Source organism: Pararge aegeria, chromosome 27 (assembly GCF_905163445.1).
Source record: "Pararge aegeria chromosome 27, ilParAegt1.1, whole genome shotgun sequence".
Taxonomy (NCBI): domain Eukaryota; kingdom Metazoa; phylum Arthropoda; class Insecta; order Lepidoptera; family Nymphalidae; genus Pararge; species Pararge aegeria.
In genome coordinates, this window is record NC_053206.1 from 342,331 (window position 1) to 364,650 (window position 22,320).

At 36.8% G+C, this 22,320-nt stretch overlaps 1 protein-coding gene across 2 annotated transcripts in view; it reads right to left on the minus strand.

The window, feature by feature from the left end:
* The window catches only part of LOC120635832, a 72,105-nt gene that overhangs the window by 39,119 nt on the left and 10,666 nt on the right, over positions 1-22,320 (minus strand). Inside the window, exons 1-2 of one of the 2 annotated variants that reach the window (XM_039907002.1) lie at positions 16,335-16,512; positions 14,187-14,640 (exon numbers count right to left, since the gene is read on the minus strand). In XM_039907002.1, the coding sequence (XP_039762936.1) occupies positions 14,187-14,611 (425 nt within the window). In that variant the 5' untranslated portion in view covers positions 14,612-14,640; positions 16,335-16,512. Of the gene's footprint in view, positions 1-14,186; positions 14,641-16,334; positions 16,513-22,320 lie in introns of those variants that run through there. The other variant, XM_039907003.1, reaches the window with a different exon arrangement.

The window sequence follows — 22,320 nt, forward strand, 5'->3', positions numbered from 1 at the left end:
ACGTCGTGTAACATTTTCTGTGACTGAATCGTTGCGAAACGTGCTGTAAATTCCATCCACCATACGAAGCCGCAAAATTTTCATTGCTACTATGTCTGTCGCTTCGTCGTTTTTCACTGGTTGCCATCATGTAAGGTGTCCCTGAAACTCCCATGTGGAATCGACGTGGATTTCCATAGTATATTGATGGGAATGACAACTCTTCTGCATGACGGTCGTAAATGATGTTGAGGGGAGTTGCCCGGTGTCCTGGTGCGATATTGAGACAATCTTCTTCGTTCCACATCACGGTATGTTGTCTTGAAGCGAGAATTTCAGATTCAGGATTCTGTTCTGCGGAGATATTTTCTATACGGTTTGACGGGTCATCCTCTACGTCATCGAAGTCAGGCAAAGCATGATTCAGTCTCGACAAGTCCACTTTGATTTCGAACAAACGATATCATGGAGAGTTCTGCAGAACAGTTAACCACGAAGTAACTGTACTTTTGGACATGTATCCGCTAATGTAAACAGATGTGTGGGAAAGATTTCTTTTAATGTTTACATTAATAACGTCGTCCTCATCCAATTGTCGCGGCAAACATTTTACCATTTCTTGAACGTCGACTGGTACGTTTATCACTTGTCCTATGATTCCATAAGAGAAATCATGGCGCAGACGACGCACTTGCATAAATGGTAGACGAGGCGAAATCAATCGTTCACTGATGGGATCTAACGGTGGTATGCCTGGTGGTGGGTCAGGATATGAGAATCCATTAACTTTTGCTAGCGGTGGCATCGATTGTTTGTTTAGTGACTTTTTGCAAGTGTTGCAAACCAGTTCATATTCTTCGCTGCTCAGCTGTCGATTCTCTTTGATAAACCAATCCGAAATTACCTTCAGCTGTGCTGCAGTGATGGGTTTAAGGTCGTTTCTAAACCAAAGTCTGTCACAGACCGAGCAAGCGTAGCCAAAACCGTTGTCCAACAAAGTAGATTTGAATCTTATGATTGCTGATGACCATTAAGTGTTCCAAGTAGATTGTGCTTGAACTTCAATTTGATCTGAAGAAGTACTTGTTTGTACAGTAGTTTCTGCTGGTTCTGTTGCTAAAGTTTAACGTAGTTGGTCGATAAATTGTCGTTGAGTATCAATATGACGGTGTTTAACCTTTGCCCTGAACGAGATGAGGATGTAGTTGTCGCTTCTAGAGAACCACTGGCAATAACCGAGTTAGCGGCTTGGCGTAATCTGTTGTTTCGATCTCTTACATTACGTGCTTCTCTTGCAGCTGCTACCTGTGCAGGAGTTTTGGATGCAGCAATCCGCTGTCTGTACTCACGTTGTATTTGTGCCCTTGTTTTTCGAGCAGCAGTTTTTGGTTTTGCAAATAGCGTCGCAGAGGTAGATGCAAGAGCTTCTTGAACCTCCATGGGAACAGGAATTCCAGGAAAGAGTGGCTCACGCTCATCAGGTTGATCTGCAGTGGTGGTAGATTGTTGTTGCGCGTGTTTTCGTTGACTTCTAGTTTGGACATTGTTCGACTCTTCCCCTGAACGAGATGGAGATGTAGTTGTCGTTTCAAGAGAATTACTGGCAATAGCCAAGTTAGCAGCTTGGCGTAATCTGTAGTTGCGTTGTCTTTCGTTTTTCGATTTTCTCGCAGCAGCCGCCTGAGCAGGAGTTCTAGATGCTTTGATACGCTGTCTGTACTCACGTTGTTTTTGGGCTTTCGATTTTGAAGCGGTTCTGCAAAATAAATCGTCGTTCGAAACAATTTAAATTTTTTTTTCATAAAATTCTTCATTCAGCAAATCATTTAAAAATTTAAAAAATAAAAATATAACAAAATACTTGAATAAAATTTATTGATTAAATTTCTACTCAATTGTTAAAATATAAATTTTGATTTTATTATTTTAATAATATAATTAAATTTTTTCAATTAGTTACTTAATTATTTTTGCAAATTTAATTGTAATTTGTTATAAAAAAAGTAATAATTTTAAATAATTCATTATAAGAACAAACAATGATTAAATTATTGTTTATAAATCTTACATTTAAAATTTAAAGTTTGGAAACATTAAAATTTTCGTAAATCTAGTTTTTAAAAAGCCAATGTGTTCGATATAGGAGAAAATGTTCCCTTTGACGGATGGCTGGTCCAACCTGTCATTTCAGACACGTTGTTGTGATATGTGGAAGATTTAATATTTATGTTTTAATTTTTTTAAATCATAGCTACGCTCGATAATTATTTCGATTGAATAGTAAAGCCATCTATTTTTTACTCATCGTGAAATAGTTCTGTTAACTTATTGTTTTCATTTTGTCAATTATAGCATAACCTACAATCGCTGCACTAGCGGACCGATGCTATTCATTTTAATGATGAAAGCACGAATATTCGACAATATATCACTGAATATATAATTAATATCGAAAGAATCATTACCTTTATCGCTGTTATTATCGTTGCTATAAACAATTGACACCACATTCACTTTTCACTGCACTTGATACTCGATTAAAACATGTAAATGTATGATTGTATAGCAGCTGTCACTCAAGTGGGAGAGAGACGGATGTCGAACGCTGCCGAACGCAAAGGCCGATTGTGCTTCTTTGTCGCTCGTTCCGCAATCTCTAATAACACCCTTAGGAATCGGGCAATGAGAAAATAAAATAAAAAAGAACGCCTAGCAAATCCGAATAGCACAGGCGGGTAAACGTAAAATTGCGGACTAAATTCTAACTAGATAGAGTGGGTATATTTTGGATATATGATAAATATTCTAAAATACGAGACTCGATTTTTGTATTTGCTGGCCAGATAGTCTTGATATTTTAAAATGTAAAACTTACATTAACATGTTTTGAGGAGGGTGTATACTAAGATATAAGTTTCATTGATGTTAAATCAATTGTCTTGAAAGGTGCCAATTCTTTTGTTCAATTATCTCATAACAAATTTGCTTTATTTACATTTGTGTACATCAGAATTGGCATGGCTTTTTGTAAAACTAAATTTGTTTAGTTTGATTATTTTAACAGTGAGTCAAATCAATAATATATTACCTTTTGGTAGGTAGTTAGATACTAATTTATGCTAAACACAACCGTCCGTAGAATTGTTTGAATTCTGTAATTCTGGCTCTTAATCTAGAGTATTAGAACCTACTTAATAAAAAAAAAAAACAATTGACACTACATTCACTTTGCACTGCAATTCCTACTTGACGAAAACATGTTAATGTATTATTGTATAGCAGCTGTCCACGCCGACGCATCGCTCACTCAAGTAAGAGAGAGAAAGATGTCGAACGCTGCCGAACGCGGAGGCCGATTGTGCTTCTTTGTCGCTCGTTCCGCGCTATCGCTTGCACTTCAAATCTTAAATGGAACGCCTCAGGGCGAGGTAACGACGCATGAGTCATCGAATTATAAGACGTTGTCACGTCAAAAAGCTAGATTACTTTCGATGCTAATATTTATATATTCCTCGGATCGTATTTGGTCTTTACTAACATTTGAATTTCTTCCTACATGCTTAAAACCAACTCTGATTGAATCCTTCACTCTTATTCTCATGATTTTCATTGCCATATACAATAAATGATGAGGCGTTACTCGTCGTCGATCAGAACGTCTCAATTCGCTGGACGCCATCATGAATAGGGTAGCTGTTATCCCGTCACGGAACTGACGGAATTGGCCTGAGTAAATAGAAGGAAACAATAATTCCTCAGCGTGTTCATCAAATAACAAACTTGTTGGCACGTTATTATCCACATCACTGTTTGTTCTTCAATGGGAATATTCTCAATAAATTCACTTTGTCATGTAAATTATCGAAGAATTCTCCATCTATTGTAATATTGTATGTTCTATACAGTGGAGTATTTACTAAGTAACGCAACCATTCTTTAACGGTTCGTTTATTAATCAAGCGATGTAAAAAACTTGCTTTATGTATCGTTTTTCGTTTGATATGTACTTATGCAATGATCATCACTGGTATTCCTCGGTAAGGAATTAACCATAGTGTTGATTTATATGGGTACGTTAATGATTTGTCCATAAATTCCATTCACCATGGATATTCCGGAGTCTCCTTATTTGCAAGAAAGGAATCCTGGGAGAAATCAGTCTGTCTGATGGACAATTTAGTAAATTACTTGGAATTATAGGATATTCAAAACCGTTGTATACAGCCATCGAGGGAATAGATTTTTTCTGGATACTAGTTCGGCAAGTTGAGCAGACTGCGATGGGATTTTTTGACAAGTTTATCAAATGTAAGCTGTCTATGAAATTCCGTGTGGGCACTATTGTTTTTTGCATAAGCACTATATGTGCACTGTTTAATTGAGAAGTGAGAACCGTTGCATGTACTTGTAGTGGCGGTGAATTGGCATCAATGTTTATTTCGCGATTTAATTCTTCCGTCAATACTACACGATTTACCAAAATAAAATATTCTACCCACGATGTAAAACAGCACTCGGTTCTAAAAGTTGTTGTTATAATATGATTTTGATTTACAACAAATTGCCTACAGCTATTAAAGATTTGCCATTTTTGAAATTCAAGGCAAAATTACGTGACTGGTTGGTTGATAAATGCTATTACTCGGTAAGGGAGTTCTTGGATAATAAAATATAATTATTAGTTTAGTTATTTTTTAATTGACATCCCATGTTTATTGTTCCATACAGTAAAATTAATGGAATTTTATTATATTCAGCCGATTATTTTGATGTTTTTTAATTATTTCATAAATGAATTTGTTTAAATTAAGATTTGCATGTCATATATTATGACTTAACATGTATACCTACAATGTTATATGCAAATAAAAGGATTTGATTTGATTTGATTTCGTTTATTTACTTGTTTGACGTTAATGATGCTTCGAGAAGGTCTTGCATTCTCAGAGTCACTTGAATTTACTGAATAATCACTCATAAAAATTGGATTATTTATATTTGCGAAAGTCCCTGGAATCTGTGAATTTTCATCCGTAATTTCGAGCTCCGTATTACCGTGTGACTGTCCGGGAATTTGTGTAACATCAATCGCACGTTCAATTTTTATAATGCTAGAAATTCGTTTCTTATCACGATATCTTTTAGAGCGTTCCCTCGATAATTCTCTTCTTCGTTCTAACGTATTTCGCTTTATTAGTTCGTTATCGTATTTGGGTTCATTTTGGGAGAGTAATTTCAGCTGCTGAGCTTTTTCACGCTTTTTTTTACGATGTCGTTTTAAGCATGCATTAGCTAGTTTCCTTTTGCGATTTAATTCGTCATCGAGTTTTTTTTTATCCTTTATCGATCTTGCAATCTGAAAGAGACAGTATTCAAACTTTCATACCTCTTATTACTATTACTCATAACTTGACTTTTGTCTCAAAAGATTTTTATTGTATGGGAAAGTAGAAGTTAACAGAGAAAAATTAAGCGACTCCATGTTTATCCTACTTTCTTCCAACATGTAAAAAGTACTCTTAACACTTTTGAGAACGGTTGCTTTCATGCTAAGTTGATATACTTTAAGGATCAAATAATAATACTGGATAACAAAGTGAAAACAATCTTGAAAATTGTTGATAATTAAACTGGGAAAACTAAATCCCGGGACGTAAACTTTGAATTAATTATTAATAACAATAAAGTAACCGCAAATAGTGAGGTTGCAAGTACCTTTGAAAACTTATTTCAGAATGTTCCTATTTTGTTAACTCCTTCACTTAATTTTTCTCCTACTGCAGCTCAGAGTTTATTGAGGGACAACGTTAATGAGTGCAAAGTTTTATTTGATTTAAAACATTTATCTGCATCGGATATTATAAAGAATTTTAATTTGTTCAAACTAAAAAAAAAACAGGTGATCTATGGGGTATGTCTGTGATAGTAATATCTAACAGTATAGAAGTCATTGCCCCTTACTTAGCCGTACTTTTGATTGAATGTGTTGATAGAGGTACTTTTCCAAATTCAATGAAACATAGTAAACTTATTCCTCTATTTAAATATGGCAATAAAAACGACATTAACAATTACAGACCCATTTCAATCTTACCAGCTCTTAGTAAGGTCTTTGAAAAAATTATATTAAACCAACTTTTGAATCACTTCAATGTAATTAACTTACTACATCCGGAGCAGTACGGTTTCACTAAAAGACATTCGTAGGATTGAGTATACGCGTTTATAATACGATTCCTACGTTAATTTTGTACCTACCAATGCATAAGTTTAAATAATGTGTTAAAACACATTAATAAATCGTTGTTACTGTACGATTATCGAATTTTATCTCTCACAATAAAGAAAAGTTTAAAGATTATAAAATTTTAAAATGTTGTTGAAAAATAGCAATCTGCTGAGTTTCTTGCCGGCTCTTCTCGGTGGAATCTGCCTTCTGAATCGGTGGTAGAGTCACTACAAAAATACTGACTTGACGTTCAAAAGTGGATATAAACTAGGCCTAATTGATATTAATGAATTTTGAATTGTGTGCGTTTGAGAATATGAAAATTAAGCTTAATTTGCTATACTCCGCGAATAGCAGGAGAATCTGTATGGTGTAATTTATAATTTCTTCAATCCTTATACTCCACACCAAACAGATCATCGGCAATGTACCCTCTACTCACGTTTCGCTCCGAAACCGGAGCATCCTCAGGAGATGTTGACTTCAAGAAGTCAACATCTCCTGAGGATGCTCCGGTTTCTTATGCCTGCTTCTATCCAATGCGTTTGAGATTTTCTACCTCAATTCACTTATTGTATCGCGTGAAAGTCTTCTAATCATATGGTAGCGAAAAGCGCCATCTAGTGTCAGTGCGGTTTCCCAGTAATGTCAATAGATGGCTCTCCTTGGATACTATATAAAACGTACTTAACTTCGAATTATATAAAAAAAATTGATTGATTGATTTTTATAATGATTGATATAATAAGACGTAAATAGGTATTTATGAATGACTAATTGCAACATTGGCAGATTTATTTAGAAGAAAATTTAAATGAAAATTTAATAAATTTCACAAAAATATATCTAAATTTAAGAGAAAATGTGACTGATTTGAACATAAGAAATAAAAATAAACTTGCAGTGTAATACTAAATAAAATAAAATAATTTGAAATTCATTTATAGGAAATTGTTTACAATTTTACAATAAATTACCGGTTGTAATCTTGATGTCTCTTAATAAGTTCATAGTTTGTATTAAGCGAATGCTTATAGAAAAGTCAATGTGAGATGGTGATAACAAAAAGAACACCCGGCTTACTTTGTTGTGGGCTTCTTCTTAGACCAGGGTGCGTTTGGAACCCTCGTAGCTTTAGTTTTAAGTTGACGTTTTAGTTATCACCATCAACTTACTTCTATGTTATACTTTACATGTAATGTACGCATCAAAAGTGCCATCTATGTGCCTATTTGAATAAAGAAACATCTGACTTATACATGTTAATCACTCACTTCAGATACTGGGGCGTCAGCTATAATTTTGGGAGCTATCGAGGTGACACTATCCCGGGTAGCGGGACGAGATGTTGTAGCCTGAAAATAAAATTCCATGATATAGTAAATAAATAAATATACTACGGCAATACACACTCGCCATCTAGCCCCAAAGTAAGCGTAGCTTGTGTTATGGGTACTGAGATGACTGATGAATATTTTTATGAATAATATACATAAATACTTATAACATACAGATAAATGCCCTGACACTGAAAAACATTCATGTTCATCACACAAACATTTCACAGTTGTGGAATTCGAACCCACAGCCTCGGACTCCGAAGGCAGGGTCGCTGCCCACTGCGCCAGTTGGCCGACATACACGGTCATAGTTATGCCATCCCACATAATTATTCATGCGTTTATTCCAAATTGCATACTTTACAATAAACTACCCGTTGACATTTCAGTCTTTTTTGCGTGAAAGTAACAAACATTCTTACATCCATCCATATTGTTATGTAATGAAATTTAGATAACAAATAAATAATTTTTCATTTTTTTTTTTTCATCCATGCATATGTCCAACCATCCAACCATCCAACCATCCGTCTATCCATCCATACATCGATCCGTTTATCTATCCATCCATCCAACCACCTGTACATCCATCCACACATCCAACCATCCATAAGTATATCCATCCAACCATCCATCCATACATCCGTCCATCCACACAAACTGGCGCATTTATAATATCACTAGGATGAAACTTACCTCAAATGTGTTTATCCCTGAATGCCTATGACCAGCATTGGCAAAACTTTCTCCACCCATTAACGTAAGAATCTTTTCTTCTATGCTACTGAGTTCCGCTACCTCTCCGCCGCCACTCTTATTTCGTGCGCGATATCGCAATGCACTCTTCTTTTTGACAGCACTCTTTTTATCCGCCCAGTACTTAAACAAATAATCATAAGTTCAAAACCACTGAACGAAGTTTTGGTTATTGGATAGAAGCAGGCGTTACTTTGCGGCATTCCATGATATATTATGGAAATTAAGCTTAATTTGCTGTATTCCGCGAAAGGCAGGAGAATCTGTACGGTGAAATTAATAATTTCTTCAATCTTTATACTCCATATTATATTTATCTTATGATATATTCATGTGTTATGAAAACGTATTTTTATTTATATTCTTAGCGAGATAGGTATTCATTTTTAACAATTAAAAATGCAAAATCCACCTTTCCGCCACGACAGGTAGGCCGCATGACGTCACGTCTATATAAACATTATTTTGTACGCTTGAAATTTGAAAATCTCTCCGTATATCTAGGACTTTCGGACTTCAAACTATCAGTTACTACAGTTATCTATACCAAAAACTCTACAATTGTATTTAGCTACGGAACAAGGACGTATTCCGTAGCTAAATACAATTGTAGTGCTCTAATTTGCCTGTGACGTCACGAGTGCGGCCATGACACCCGGCGAGCATTTTCGTGGCAAATAAATTTTTAAAAGATAATTTGCAATTTATATCATTTGTTGAAAATTTTTTGAAAATTTGCAATTATATAAATTTGACGGCCGATTGGCGCAGTGGGCAGCGACCCTGCTCTCTAAGCAAAGGCCGTGGGTTCGATTCCCACAACTGGACAATGTTTGTGTGATGAACATGAATGTTTTTCAGAATCTGGGTGTTTATCTATATATTATAAGTATTTATGTATATTATTCATATAATTATTCATCAGTCATCTTAGTACCCATAACACAAGCTATGCTTACTTTGGGGCTAGATGGCGATGTGTGTATTGTCGTAGTAAAAAAAAAAAAAAAAAATATACCTGTAATTTCGGCAATAACAAGATATTTTTTGGATACAGTAGATACTTCCGAACATATTAGGGCAGTTTTTCAAAGTTAGTCATCATGTAACTTATGCACACAGTTTTAGTTCTATTTTTTTATATATTAATGAATAAATAACTTTGCTTGTCACTTTCACCCTGTATACAACGTGCAAATGTAAACACATTGTACATTATTTACTGTCTCTGAGGCTTATCTGTGGAAGCGAAACGCTTATGGTTTCCTAGCTTCTCAGTAAACCACTGCCATAGTTTTTACTAAGACAAATCAGATATAGCCCTAACATCACATGCAAAAGTAATATTAGGTACGCGTCGCGTAGCGTAAGTACTATGCGCGTGTCGGTCTTTTATCTACAATAGGGCTGCCATAAGTAAACACTTAGAATGTTTTGAATTACTTTGTACGGAAAAATTAAAATGCTTCTTTTGATTTATTATTTTTTGTTTCCTTATGAAATATACTTACGCACCCTTCAACATTATTTCATTATTCCGTAACACGTTGAATGGTTATCATAATAAAGTTTTATTAACCACAATAAATTATATAAAACTTCGTGATACCCGCGACTTCGTTCGCGTAGATTAAGGTTTTATATTCCCGCGGCAACTCTCAAAGGCTCCAAGCATGCCAAATTTCAAGATTTTAAACTAAGATTTTTGGGGTTATCAACATTTCAACAGAGAAACCCTATTATAATATTAAGGATTCTGTTTGAACTCTTCTAGCTTCATAGCTTAATTTAAATGTACTATGAGATGGTGATAACAAAAAAAAATACCCGGCGAAGTTCGTTGTGGGCCCTTATTAGAGCAGGGCGCGTTTGGAACCCTCGTAGCTTTAGGTTTAAGTTGGCGAACGAAGTTATCACCAACTCCTTACAATTAGGTAAACATATATGTATGAACGCTTCATAAGTGCCCGTGATAGGTATACATGAATAAAAAAAATTTAATTGATAAATATAATAAATAAATAAATATACTACGACAATACACACATAGCCACCTAGCCCCAAAGTAAGCGTAGCTTGTGTTATGGGTACTAAGATGACTGATGAATATTTTTATGAATTATATATACATAAATACTTAATAAATACATATAAACACCCAGACACTGAAAAACACTTATGCTCATCACACAAATATTTTCCAGTTGTGGGAATCGAACCCACGGCCTTGGACTCAGAAAGCAGGGTCGCTGCCCACTGCGCCACTCGGCCGTCAATCCGACCTGCCGTTAATGCGTGACTGAGTAACAAACATCAACACTTTAACATTTATAATATATGTAGGATGTAAAGATAACAAACCTTTGTCCACCGCTTCCAGGTCTTCACACACCCGTCCATGCTATTAAGATGGAGTGTCAGAGTCTCCCAGGACTTTCGGGCTGCGTCTCTCGCACTGGGCACTTTAGAGAAACCCTTTGCGAGGCTCGGATTCCTCTCGAAGAACTCCAAAAGGCACTCGACTTGCGCACGGGACGGATGTGACGTTCTCTCCGCGATGCTATATTACGAAAGTAAGCGATGATTACAATAATAACATAATATTATATTATTGTAATAAAAAAACCCCCGACACAAAATAATTCACTTTCAACAAATTATTCTACTAGTCAAGCACTTTCATTTTATACTGATGAAAATATGTAATTTACCATTATGTGGCGGCGGCCATTTTGGACCGATTTTGATGAAACAATCCCGACTAATTCACATATCGAACGGGAAAAATTCGGTTTGGGATCTACGATGCCACAGACACACACACGCACACAGACACGTCAAACACCCCGTCGTTTTTGCGTCGGGGTTTAAGAATATTAAACAAACTTTAACAATTTTTTTACTTACTCTGTTTATTTAAAAATTGTTTAAATTAGTTCCTAGAAAAAACTTCACTCACAAATTCACATTAACTGTCACTCGAGTTGTATACAAGCACTAAACAAACAGGTATATTTTTGACGTGACAACGTGTTTTAATTCGATGGAGCCGGCTGCACGCACGAAAAAACATGACGCATGCGGCGTTACCTCGCTCTGAGGCGTTCCATTCAAGGCTTGAAGTGCAAGCGAGAGCGCGGAACGAGCGACAAAGAGGCACAGTCGGCCTCCGCGTTCGACATCTGTCTCGCTCCTACTAGAGTGAGCGATGCGTCCGCGTGGACGGCTTCAATACAATAATACATTTACATGTTTTCGGCAAGTGAATGTGGTGTCAATTGTTTATAGCAACGATAATATCTATCAAACAAATAAAATTAAAATTTTCTTTTGAAAAATGCAACCATTCCATCAGTATTTTCTTACGAAGTTGTCACGTACAACTATCGTCAGTAAGCCGACTTTACAAACAACCAATTTTTAAATCAATTCAGTAAAAATTAATATTTCTTTTTTAAAGTTTACATTTTGTTGTTAAAAAACAATGAATTATAGATTTTATAAGTAATTTATACGTGTTTTGTTTTTGTAAAAGAACGATCAACCCACTGAAATTATTATTTTTTTTTTTTCACTACAAGTTAGTCGTTGACTGCAATCTCGCCTGGTAAGTAATGATGCAGCCTCAGGTGGTAGCGGGCTAACCTGTTAGGGAGTATTGTAGTCATACCCTTAATCAGTCAGACATCGCACCGGAACACTAAATCGCTTAGCGGCACGTCTTTGTCGGTGGGGTGGTAACTAGCCACGGCCGAAGCAGCCTCCCACCAGACCACACCAGAGAAAATTCAGCAATTATAAATTCCCCAATTTCCGAACCCGAGACCTCCTTTTAAATTCAAAGCGCTCATCATTGCGTTAGGGAGGTCTTCAAAAACATTTAATTTGAACAAAAAATATTTTGTTTATCTCCGTCCCTATTTCAACTTCAAATACAAGTACGTGCCAGGTGTTTTAAGAATGTTGAATCATGGTTTTATATGGTATTGATCATCAGTTTCGAGTTTTCGAGATAGTATTTTAAGAAATACAAGAGAATATTAAGAGAAATCACTAAGCTCTGACCAAAACGTTAAAATGGAGATGGAGAAACGCGAGAAATGGACCAAAACTTTGACTGAATGGGACGTTAGGGATGGCTCAAAAAGAAAACAGGGTAGACAAAGTATCCGATGGGCTGATGATATCAAGTAGACGGCGGGCATACTATGGTAAATGGTCAATGCAAGCTCGGCACACTTGGAAACACCTGGAGGATGCCTATGCGTCAGGAGACGCGCTGATTACTAAAAACTGAAGTGCGAGATAGTAGTGTTAATAATTTAGATTTACATATTGCAAATACTGTATATAAAGAGATTTATATAAACTATGTACAATATGTATAAGAGGAGGATTTTTGCCATCATCATCTCAACCAATAGACGTCCACAGCTGGACATGGGTCTTTTGTAGGGAGTTCCACAATCCACGGTCCTGAGCCGCTTGCCTCCAGCGACTCCCAGAGTCTCGCCTGATGTCATCTGCCCACCGCGTTGGGGGCCGACCTACGCTGGTAGGTAACTCTAGTTATCCTACGCACTCCTCATTTCTGATATCACCACGTAGAGATACTCTTAGCATAGCTCTCTCCATCGCCCGCTGAGTGACTCTGGTACCTTCTTATGAGGCCCATAGTTAGCGACCACGCAGTTCGAAGACTTTATTGATTTTGGACGAGAAGATGTCACCGAGTTTCCCGAACGCTGCCCATCCGAGTTAGATTCAGCGGTTCACCTTCGGCGGACCTACCTAACTGGATCATGTGTCCTAGATATATTTACTCGTCTACAATTTCGAGTGCAGAGCTCCCAACAATAACTGGGTGGAGCGGAACATGATCGTTAGACATAATTTTCGTCTTGCTCATGTTCATTTGATGCAATCTTCTTACTGCATGCATACCCTGGTAAATAACTGGCACGCCAGTGTGTATACTATCTGGTAGATCAGAATACAGATGTCACCACCCCTTCTCTTTTCACTGGTGACAAGGCTACTGTGGGAATATAATGGAGAACGGACAGAAACATCCTCTGCACTACTACTAGCTTCTGAGATATTATCAAAATTAAGCTTAATTTGCTATACTCCGCGAAAAGCAGGATGCTCGGCAATACTTAACAATTATTCATTGTAAAGTCAACATCTCCTGATGATGCTCCGGTTTCGGAGCGTAACGTGCGTAGAGGGTGTATTGCCGAGGATCTGTTTGGTGTGGAGTATAAGGATTGAAGAAATTATAAATTACACCACACAGATTCTTCTGCTTTTCGCGGAGTATAGCAAATTAAGCTTAATTTTGATAATATATCATGGATTTCCGCAAAGTAACGCCTGCTTCTATACAATATACAATAGCTTCTGAGATCACCAACCGCCCTCCTGTTATGAGAGGCCTTAGCTCCAGAGGGCTAAATGCCTCTCAAAACCGCCTAATGATAATGAAAGAAATATACACCTAACCTAACAATAATGAGAATTGTAGAAGATACATCCTGTCCAGAGTGTGGTGAGGTGGAAACCAGCTTTAGCTCTGGTAAGATGGGAACTTAACGATAGAATATTGAAGCAGACCTAGTAGACCTCTCTACAGGGATATGGTGAAGTTCCCCAAAGAGACTGGTAGGTTCTAGTGGGTGATGCTGCCGGGACACCAGTAAACCTGCGTCTCAAACATGGGGAATAGGGTAGAATATTCCTTACAGAGGACTGATCACCCGTCTGGCAATGGCAGGCTTCCCCTCATTAATATATATACATATATATACATATATATGAAAGAGATATATGATCTAACAAATCATGAAATTCAACAATATTAAAAAAGTGTTTTTAAATACCTTTGACGTTTGTCCGATGATTTAGATGTTTGAGTCAAGTCAGTTTTCTTTTCCACTTCTGAATCTTTCTGTCGAATGTTTACAATTTCTTCGCTTAACATTAGTTCAACCTTAATTGGTTTTATCAAGCTGTCTTCATGATGCTCCGAATCGTAATCATCCAATAATTGATCTGTGATGATTTCTTCTTTGGGTATAATGAATTCTTCGCTCAACATTCTTTCTCTTTTCATAGGGTTTGACAGGTTGATATCATCCAGGTCATCAAAATTATCACTCAACTCGTCTCCAAACTCTACTTTCGGTACTATTAATTGGTTGTCTTGGCATTCCTTTTCGAACGTGATCTCAAGTTCTTCGTCAATTTCCTTCTTAGGTATGACTACGTAAGTAGTGTCTGACGACTGCTGCGCATGTTCCTCCATCTCGAAAATGTATTTCTATTTGGCGAGATCTGCAAAAAAAAAAATAGATATTTATATCCTTAAGCATGGCTCAATCATGGGGAATAGGGTGTAATAGTCCTTACAGAGGACTGATCATTACTGGCGATGGTAGACGTCCCCTCACTATATATATATTGCTGATTGTGCTTACCTGATACTGTGATTAAGCTTACCTCATTGAGCCATATTTTTATATATATATATATATATATATATATTTCTTGTGTGAGTGTGTATGTCACTGAACCCCTCCTAAGCGGCTGGACCGATTTGAATGAATTTTTTTGTATGCCTTTGGGTGACACCCTGGATGGTTTAGATTCACAAATCAGCTCGACAGGTGGCGCTGGGGTCCGCTAGTATTATTTTAATAAAATAATCTTTGAAGATAACAACAAGTGGCATTTTTAACAGTCAAATATGTAGCCTATTGCGAGCGAAGGATATGGGGGTTCTGGGATATTGCAGCTGGAAAGAAGCAGCTTCTGAGCCTCAAATGGAGAAATATTTTTGACCAAGCCAAGGACCACTCAGGGCTGTAGAGCTTTGACGATGATGATGATGATGATATCCCAGTAGTTAGGTCTCTCGGGGCAAAGTTTGAAACCCAGCACACACCTCTAAATTGTCTCAGTTACGAGTATGTGCGTTTTAAGCTAATTAGAATATAAGTTGCTCAAACTTTGAAGGAATCATTTGTGAGGAAACCTTGTTCAAATTAAGGCAGAAGAAAATAAAAAACAGACGTTATTGACAATTACTAAGAATTTTTCTGGAGAATTGTTACGCTGAATATTACAGGCACTAGAGTATAGACAATAAGACTATGGCTTCGAAACTACTTATGAAGAATCTTGCAATGTTCCCTAAGTTCATGAAAATGTAAGTTATAAAAATTGGATTCTAACAATTCGATAAATAGTAATAATAATAATATTAATTAGATTTATTGCATAAATACACGTAGATAATCAGATGTTACAAATTTAGCTTTTGTTGTTGAAACAGTGTATTACCATTAATTTGGTGTGCAACTTACAATCATATTATATGAAATAAAAACAAAAGGAAAACATTAAAAAATAAATTACATCAACAAAAAATAATCTAAATCTAAAAATCATCTAATGAAATGGAAATAAGCTGTTAAGTCAAAATACAAATATATTTTAATGAAATTAGCAAAGTCATTCTTGAATAATATCCATTATATTGTTGATAATACATGCATACAAAAATTTTTCGAAAATAATAACATTAAGTAAAGTCAAATAATTCATTAATTGAGTAAAAGCACTTAAATAATAGCCACTTATGCAATTTTCTCTTAAATAAAGCAAGATTCATTCCTTTTATGGATTCTGGCAACTTGTTATATACTCGAATAGCCATACAAAATGCATTTTCTCTATATAAGGCTAGTTTAATCCTAGGTACAAGAAGACGATCCTTATGCCTTGGTTCGTTGTCAAAATGCTGGCCTCGAGTTTTAAAGTACTCAGGATACCTTTTCACAAACAGACAAACTTCTTTTATATAAGTATCAGAAGAATACGATGCCAAAGATACATACTTGTACTAAAAGTTTTGTATATCAATTTGTTTTCTAAACATTCATATAATTTGAATATTACACAGGTACGTATCGAATGGATCTTTTTTTAAAAGTCGGTTTAAATTATGGTGATAAAAATAGTTTTACCTTAATTTAATACGATATGCCTATCGAGTTCGGTCTAATTATTTTTGAAGACACAGTGGGTCTTCTCAGTCTTCGCTTTTCTCATAATTCACTTTATAAATTCATATATATATTGTTTTTTCGGGGCACTTATGGGTTTTCATTTATTAAAACGGAATGATAGAATTTATAAAATATAATTCCATCAATTCAATTCAATTCTTGTTTATGGCTTTTGTCTGCGCCAACTGGGCACAAGGTATTTCGCCAATGTCTTGTAGATGAAGAAGGCACGAAGGAGATTGATCGGTGAAACTAATGAAAAGTTAATTTTGAATTTGTACCAAGAAATAGTTGTTATTAGCTAGTTAGCTCTTTAACCTAAGGACACAGACAACATATGCATATATATCTTACACGGATATTTTTTGTACATTATACTTTAATTTTATTACTTACTATATATTTACATAAAAATCTACAATAAGGACTGAAAACAAACATTAAAAAACATTTAACACTCAAAGGACGGGGGACTTTGGGAGGAAGAATGGTGGGATTATGAAGGTTAACTCATGTTTCTTGGGACGTAAACTTTTACAGTTCCACTGTAGCAGGGTTATTGGGCCCATTTTGGAGTAGTTTAAAAAGTTGGCTTAAGTTTTTGGCAACGTTGGGCGGTAAGGGAATTTCACTACATGGAGCGACAATACTAAGTAGAAATTCAGAGATAAACTCAAGCATTTTACCTTGGGAGGGAGGGTTCTCAACATTGTTGTTGAGAGCGCATCCATTAGGAAGGGATGAGGAGTAATCACCGACAATAGTCTGAACAGCTTTTTTATCGTAGCCCTTTGCTAGAGGAGCTCGGGGACGAGGAGAGCGGAAAACTGTTTGCCGGTAGGAGGTTTTGGAGGAAGTTACATTAGTAGGAGTAAACATTTCTTTTGTTATCTCAGCATAGGACCTGCGGACAGGAGGAAACTGAGATGATGCTTCAATGTAAGATTTATTATTCTGAGACATGACCATTTTAATAGATTGCTGCCTGGAGAATTCTGGGCAGTCTTTATCAGTAGCAAAATGACTACCAGAGCAGTGTAAACATGTAGATAATTCCTTGATGACCAAACATGAGTCACCTGTATGGGGCTGAGCACATCTGTAGCATCTGGGCTTAGATCTGCAGATTGTTTTAATGTGGCCAAAACGGCAGCAGTTCTGGCACTGTATTGTTGGAAGTTTATATGTTTCAACTGGCAGTGAGGTGTGGTATGAATATACCTTAGCAGGAAGCATTTGCCCCCTGAAGGTTAGGACAACAGATTGGGTAGGCACCCAAGTGATGACACCCTCTGTGACAGATTTTCTGTTCAGTCGCCTTGATTTCAGAACCTCACCACAGCCAGGCGGGAGCTCTAGCGAATCAACAAGCTCGTCCATCGACCAGTCCACGGGAACTCCTTTCACCAGCCCCATTCTGGTTATGTTGTATGTGGGAATTATAGCTCTATATTTGCATAACTTCAAAACTGGACTAACCAGAAAGTTGTTGGCAGCTTGGGCAGAAGTAAACTCTACAGTAATTTTGTTGCGGCCTATATTTTTGACGCCGTCGTGGATAATTGAACCAATTTTGTGTTTGTGCAAGAATTGACCGAAATTTATAGCCCGTAATGACGCTCCAGAGGATGGGTCCTCCACTTCCCGTGAGACTTGGACGATAAAAGGCCCATTATCATCGTCAGAGTATGACTTGGCGCCTTCGGTGAAGGAAGGATGTATGTAAAGGCTTTGAACGGATGGGTTTACCAGAGTAGGATCAGTTATAGTTTTTTTGGCCGCATATACGTTGGTATCCTCTCCTTGTCGTTTGCGAGACGAGGCTGATGCCCCCGGGTCGGGCGGCTCAGGAGGTGTATCTAGATCCATTTTACTAGAAACACTATAACTACAGACACATAATAAATATTTAACCAACACCAAATACGGTTAGATTTATACGAATATCACCAATAACAACTATTTCTGCTGCTGTGTAAATTCACATAAAACACCGAAATTACACCGGAATCTCACTAACACGTGTGCACAAATTGACAGGCCAAGTTACAGTTCAATATAAACAACACCAAATCCTTTTCAAGACGAGTTTACAGTAAAATCAAAGAAAAATTTGAGAAAACCGCGTCCGCCATGTACGAAGTTTCCCGCCGAAAAAAAACAGCAACCCAAAATAGTAAATAAAACAAATAAATATTGTCACAGAAAATATGTCAGTTGACAGCTGTCCATATAATTCCATCAATAATAGCTCCACTCCATAAAAAAACACAACAGACGTCAAATACAAACACAGACAAGATCCTGTTTGGAAAGGTACTGAGCTTCATTTATTCTGTGTCCGTCTTTGGTTTTACCTGGTTTTACATTATATACTCATTGGACTTAGTAAATACATAGTAGTACTCGCTACAAAGTCTGAATAGTGTTTTACTTAGATTGTAACTATGTTAGTTTATTACCAATGCACGGCACTGGCGCTAAGCGACGAAAAGATGCATATTTTGGCGGTGTATATTTTGTATGGGGCTACCATCGATGGAGCCGGCTGCCCGCACGAAAAAACATGACGCATGCGGCGTTACCTCTCTCTGAGGCGTTCCATTCAAATTCCTTGAAGTGCAAGCGAGAGCGCGGAACAAGCGACAAAGTGGCACAGTCGGCCTCCGCGTTCGATATCTGTCTCACTCCTACTTGAGTGAGCGATGCGTCCGCGTGGACAGCTTCTATACAATATTACATTCATATATTTTCGGCAAGGATGAAGTGCAGTGAAAAGTGAATGTGGTGTCAATTGTTTATAGCAACGATAATATCTATCAAACAAATAAAATTAAAATTTTCTTTTGAAAAATGCAACCATTCCATCAGTATTTTCTTACGAAGTTGTCACGTTCAACTTTCGTCAGTAAGCCGACTTTACAGACAACCAATTTTTAAATCAATTCAGTAAAAATTAATATTTCTTTTTTAAAGTTTACATTTTGTTGTTAAAAAACAATAAATTATAGATTTTATAAGTAATTTATACGTGTTTTGTTTTTGTAAAAGAACGATGAACCCACTGAAATTATTATTTTTTTTTTTTCACTACAAGTTAGTCGTTGACTGCAATCTCGCCTGGTAAGTAATGATGCAGCCTCAGGTGGTAGCGGGCTAACCTGTTAGGGAGTATTGTAGTCATACCCTTAATCAGTCAGACATCGCACCGGAACACTAAATCGCTTAGCGGCACGTCTTTGTCGGTGGGGTGGTAACTAGCCACGGCCGAAGCAGCCTCCCACCAGACCACCTCCTTTGAAATTCAAAGCGCTCATCATTGCGGTAGGGAGGTCTTCAAAAACATTTAATTTGAACAAAAAATATTTTGTTTTTCTCCGTCCCTATTTCAACTTCAAATGCAAGTACGTGCCAGGTGTTTTAAGAATGTTAAATCATGGTTTTATAAGATCACTTCCTAATTTTCCTAAGCTTTCTGACTGTATTGATCATCAGTTTCGAGTTTTCGAGATACTATTTTAAGAAATAAACCCCCCCCCCCCCCCCCCCCCTTGCCTTGGAGTATTAAATGCGTTGGTCCCAGTTAATATCACTGACATTGCCATTTAATAAACTACTGCTGGTTTTCAAAAAATTGGTTGCCTGTAAAGTCGGTATACGGGCGAAAGTTTTACGTGACAACGACTTTGAGTGGTAAAATAATTTTAATGTGAATATTCATTCGTATAGTAGGAAGAAGGATGAAATAATAGTAACAATTTAAAACATTTATTTATACAAAGAATTATATTTAAAACATTAATTTATACAAAGAATCTCGCACTGAATTTCATATTAACAAAATTTTATTTTTACCTTTACACATACATACGTATTTATATACAAATATACATACAATAACTTGCAATACATTTGCGTACAATGAAACAGCGTTTACTACAACTTAACTTGTTCCTATCTGAGTGATTTTGTTGAGGACAGGGCGATGATAGGAGAAATATGAAATGAAAGGAAGTGTTTCTGCTGTAATGTGCCTAGAAAATGTCAAGTCAATGATTGTTCCTTTTAACGTAGTAGACTTAGACATATCTGATACGCAATCAAGATTAAACGTATCTTTAATGAATTTGAGAAACTTGTCATCAGACTTCACGTTTTGGTTGAAGTCACCGCATAGAAGAATCGGCATATTAGGATCAACTTGCAGGAACGGTGGCACGTACTGGCTGTTATGCACGTATGGAAGAAGTGCCTGGTGTAGCAACATTCCGATGTCTTGTACACTTAATCCTGGATGAATATAAACAGCACCGAGCACAAATTTGAAGGTAGTATCAGCGGTAAAGCAAGTAACTTCAGCCAAGCACAAGTCACCGCAGGTTTTGATAACTCGAGCAGTGTCTGTGACCGCAACATCGATCACTTTTCCTGTTGATATTGATGTTAACCTACGATAGATCGCTACTCCACCTGCTGCGTTGGTTTCTGAGTTTGTTCGATTATTCTTCTTTGATATGCACTCATAATTCTTGACTGGATGTGGTTCACAAGTGTCGCGCATCCACGTTTCGGTCAGTACTAAATAGTCAGATCTTGGAATCACTGTATCTGTTTCAATGTCTGTGGCATGAGCACTCAAACTTTGACAATTGATGTTCGTCACGATAGTTTGTCCAGCACTGGTAGCATCGTCACAGAATTTGACTGCCTTTTTAGTGGTGGTTTGCAAAGTGTGTCCTTGGAGTCGAATATATTCAGTGCGAATATCTCGTGTAGTTTGTGAGTCGTTTCCTTCGCGCCCATGTTTGAAAATCAAAGGAGAGTCCTTCTCCGTGATGATATACAATCCGTTGATACTCGTTACGCGGCTCATGGCTACATATACTAATTGTTGTGGTTGCTTGGAGGAGTACTTATACACGATTACATCAAACGTCCCACCTTGTGATTTGTGAATCGTAATGGCACAAGCAGGTACGCAAGGAAATTGTTTGCGTTTGCATTTCACTGTTTTTGTCAATGTGATGTTGACCACTTTTTTGTACACCGGCACCCAATCAACGGACAAAGTGTTTGGTTTACTGAGTATATGTGGTCGACTTTTGAGTTTTGCACTGGCACCCGTACTTTTGTCTGGAAACTCGAACCAAAGAGTGATAATTTCATCTTTTGTGGGCGGTGACGTCGTGCTGGTCGATGGTCCTGCTTCGGCTAGATCGGCTGGCTGACGTTCGATGTGTCGCAAGACTCCAATAGCGCCGTTTACCAATCCATCTCCTACGTTGATGTTAGACGTTATCATGTAAGGGTGCTTACGGAGAGTTAGTAATATCCACCAACCAGGTACCATACCCTTCTATTTCAAAGTTATGCCCAGAACAACTACAACAAAACCAATGGATTCCTTTCGTTCCTTTCGTGCCGACTAATAATGCAAGTTACACTTGCACTATTATACACCAAAACATAGCGGGCTATCTAAATAAAATTAACTTACTAGAAATCTTTCTGGATGAATTAAGCGATTATAGTATTAATGCAGATGTTGTATGCTTGTCGGAAACTTTTATAAGATCTGGATCTGAATCAAATGCTAAACTTCAAAACTTTAAGCTTGTAGCAAGCTATTCCAGAGACGTGAAAAGAGGTGGAGTGTGTATTTTCACAAGAGCTGGTTTAAAAACTAAGGAATTGTTATTTATAAAAGAAATAGCTAAAAATTACGTTTTTGAGTGTTGTGCTATTGAATTGACCGATTTTAATTATATGTCTATATCGTATTCCGAATTCTGACATAAAAATATTTTTTGACAAATTAGATGTAACACTTGACAAGTTAAAACATAGCAAAAAACGCATAATTATCGCAGGAGACCTAAATATTGACTTATTAGCTGAAACTAAGACTTCGAAACAATTAACCATGTTACTAGAAAATTACAAT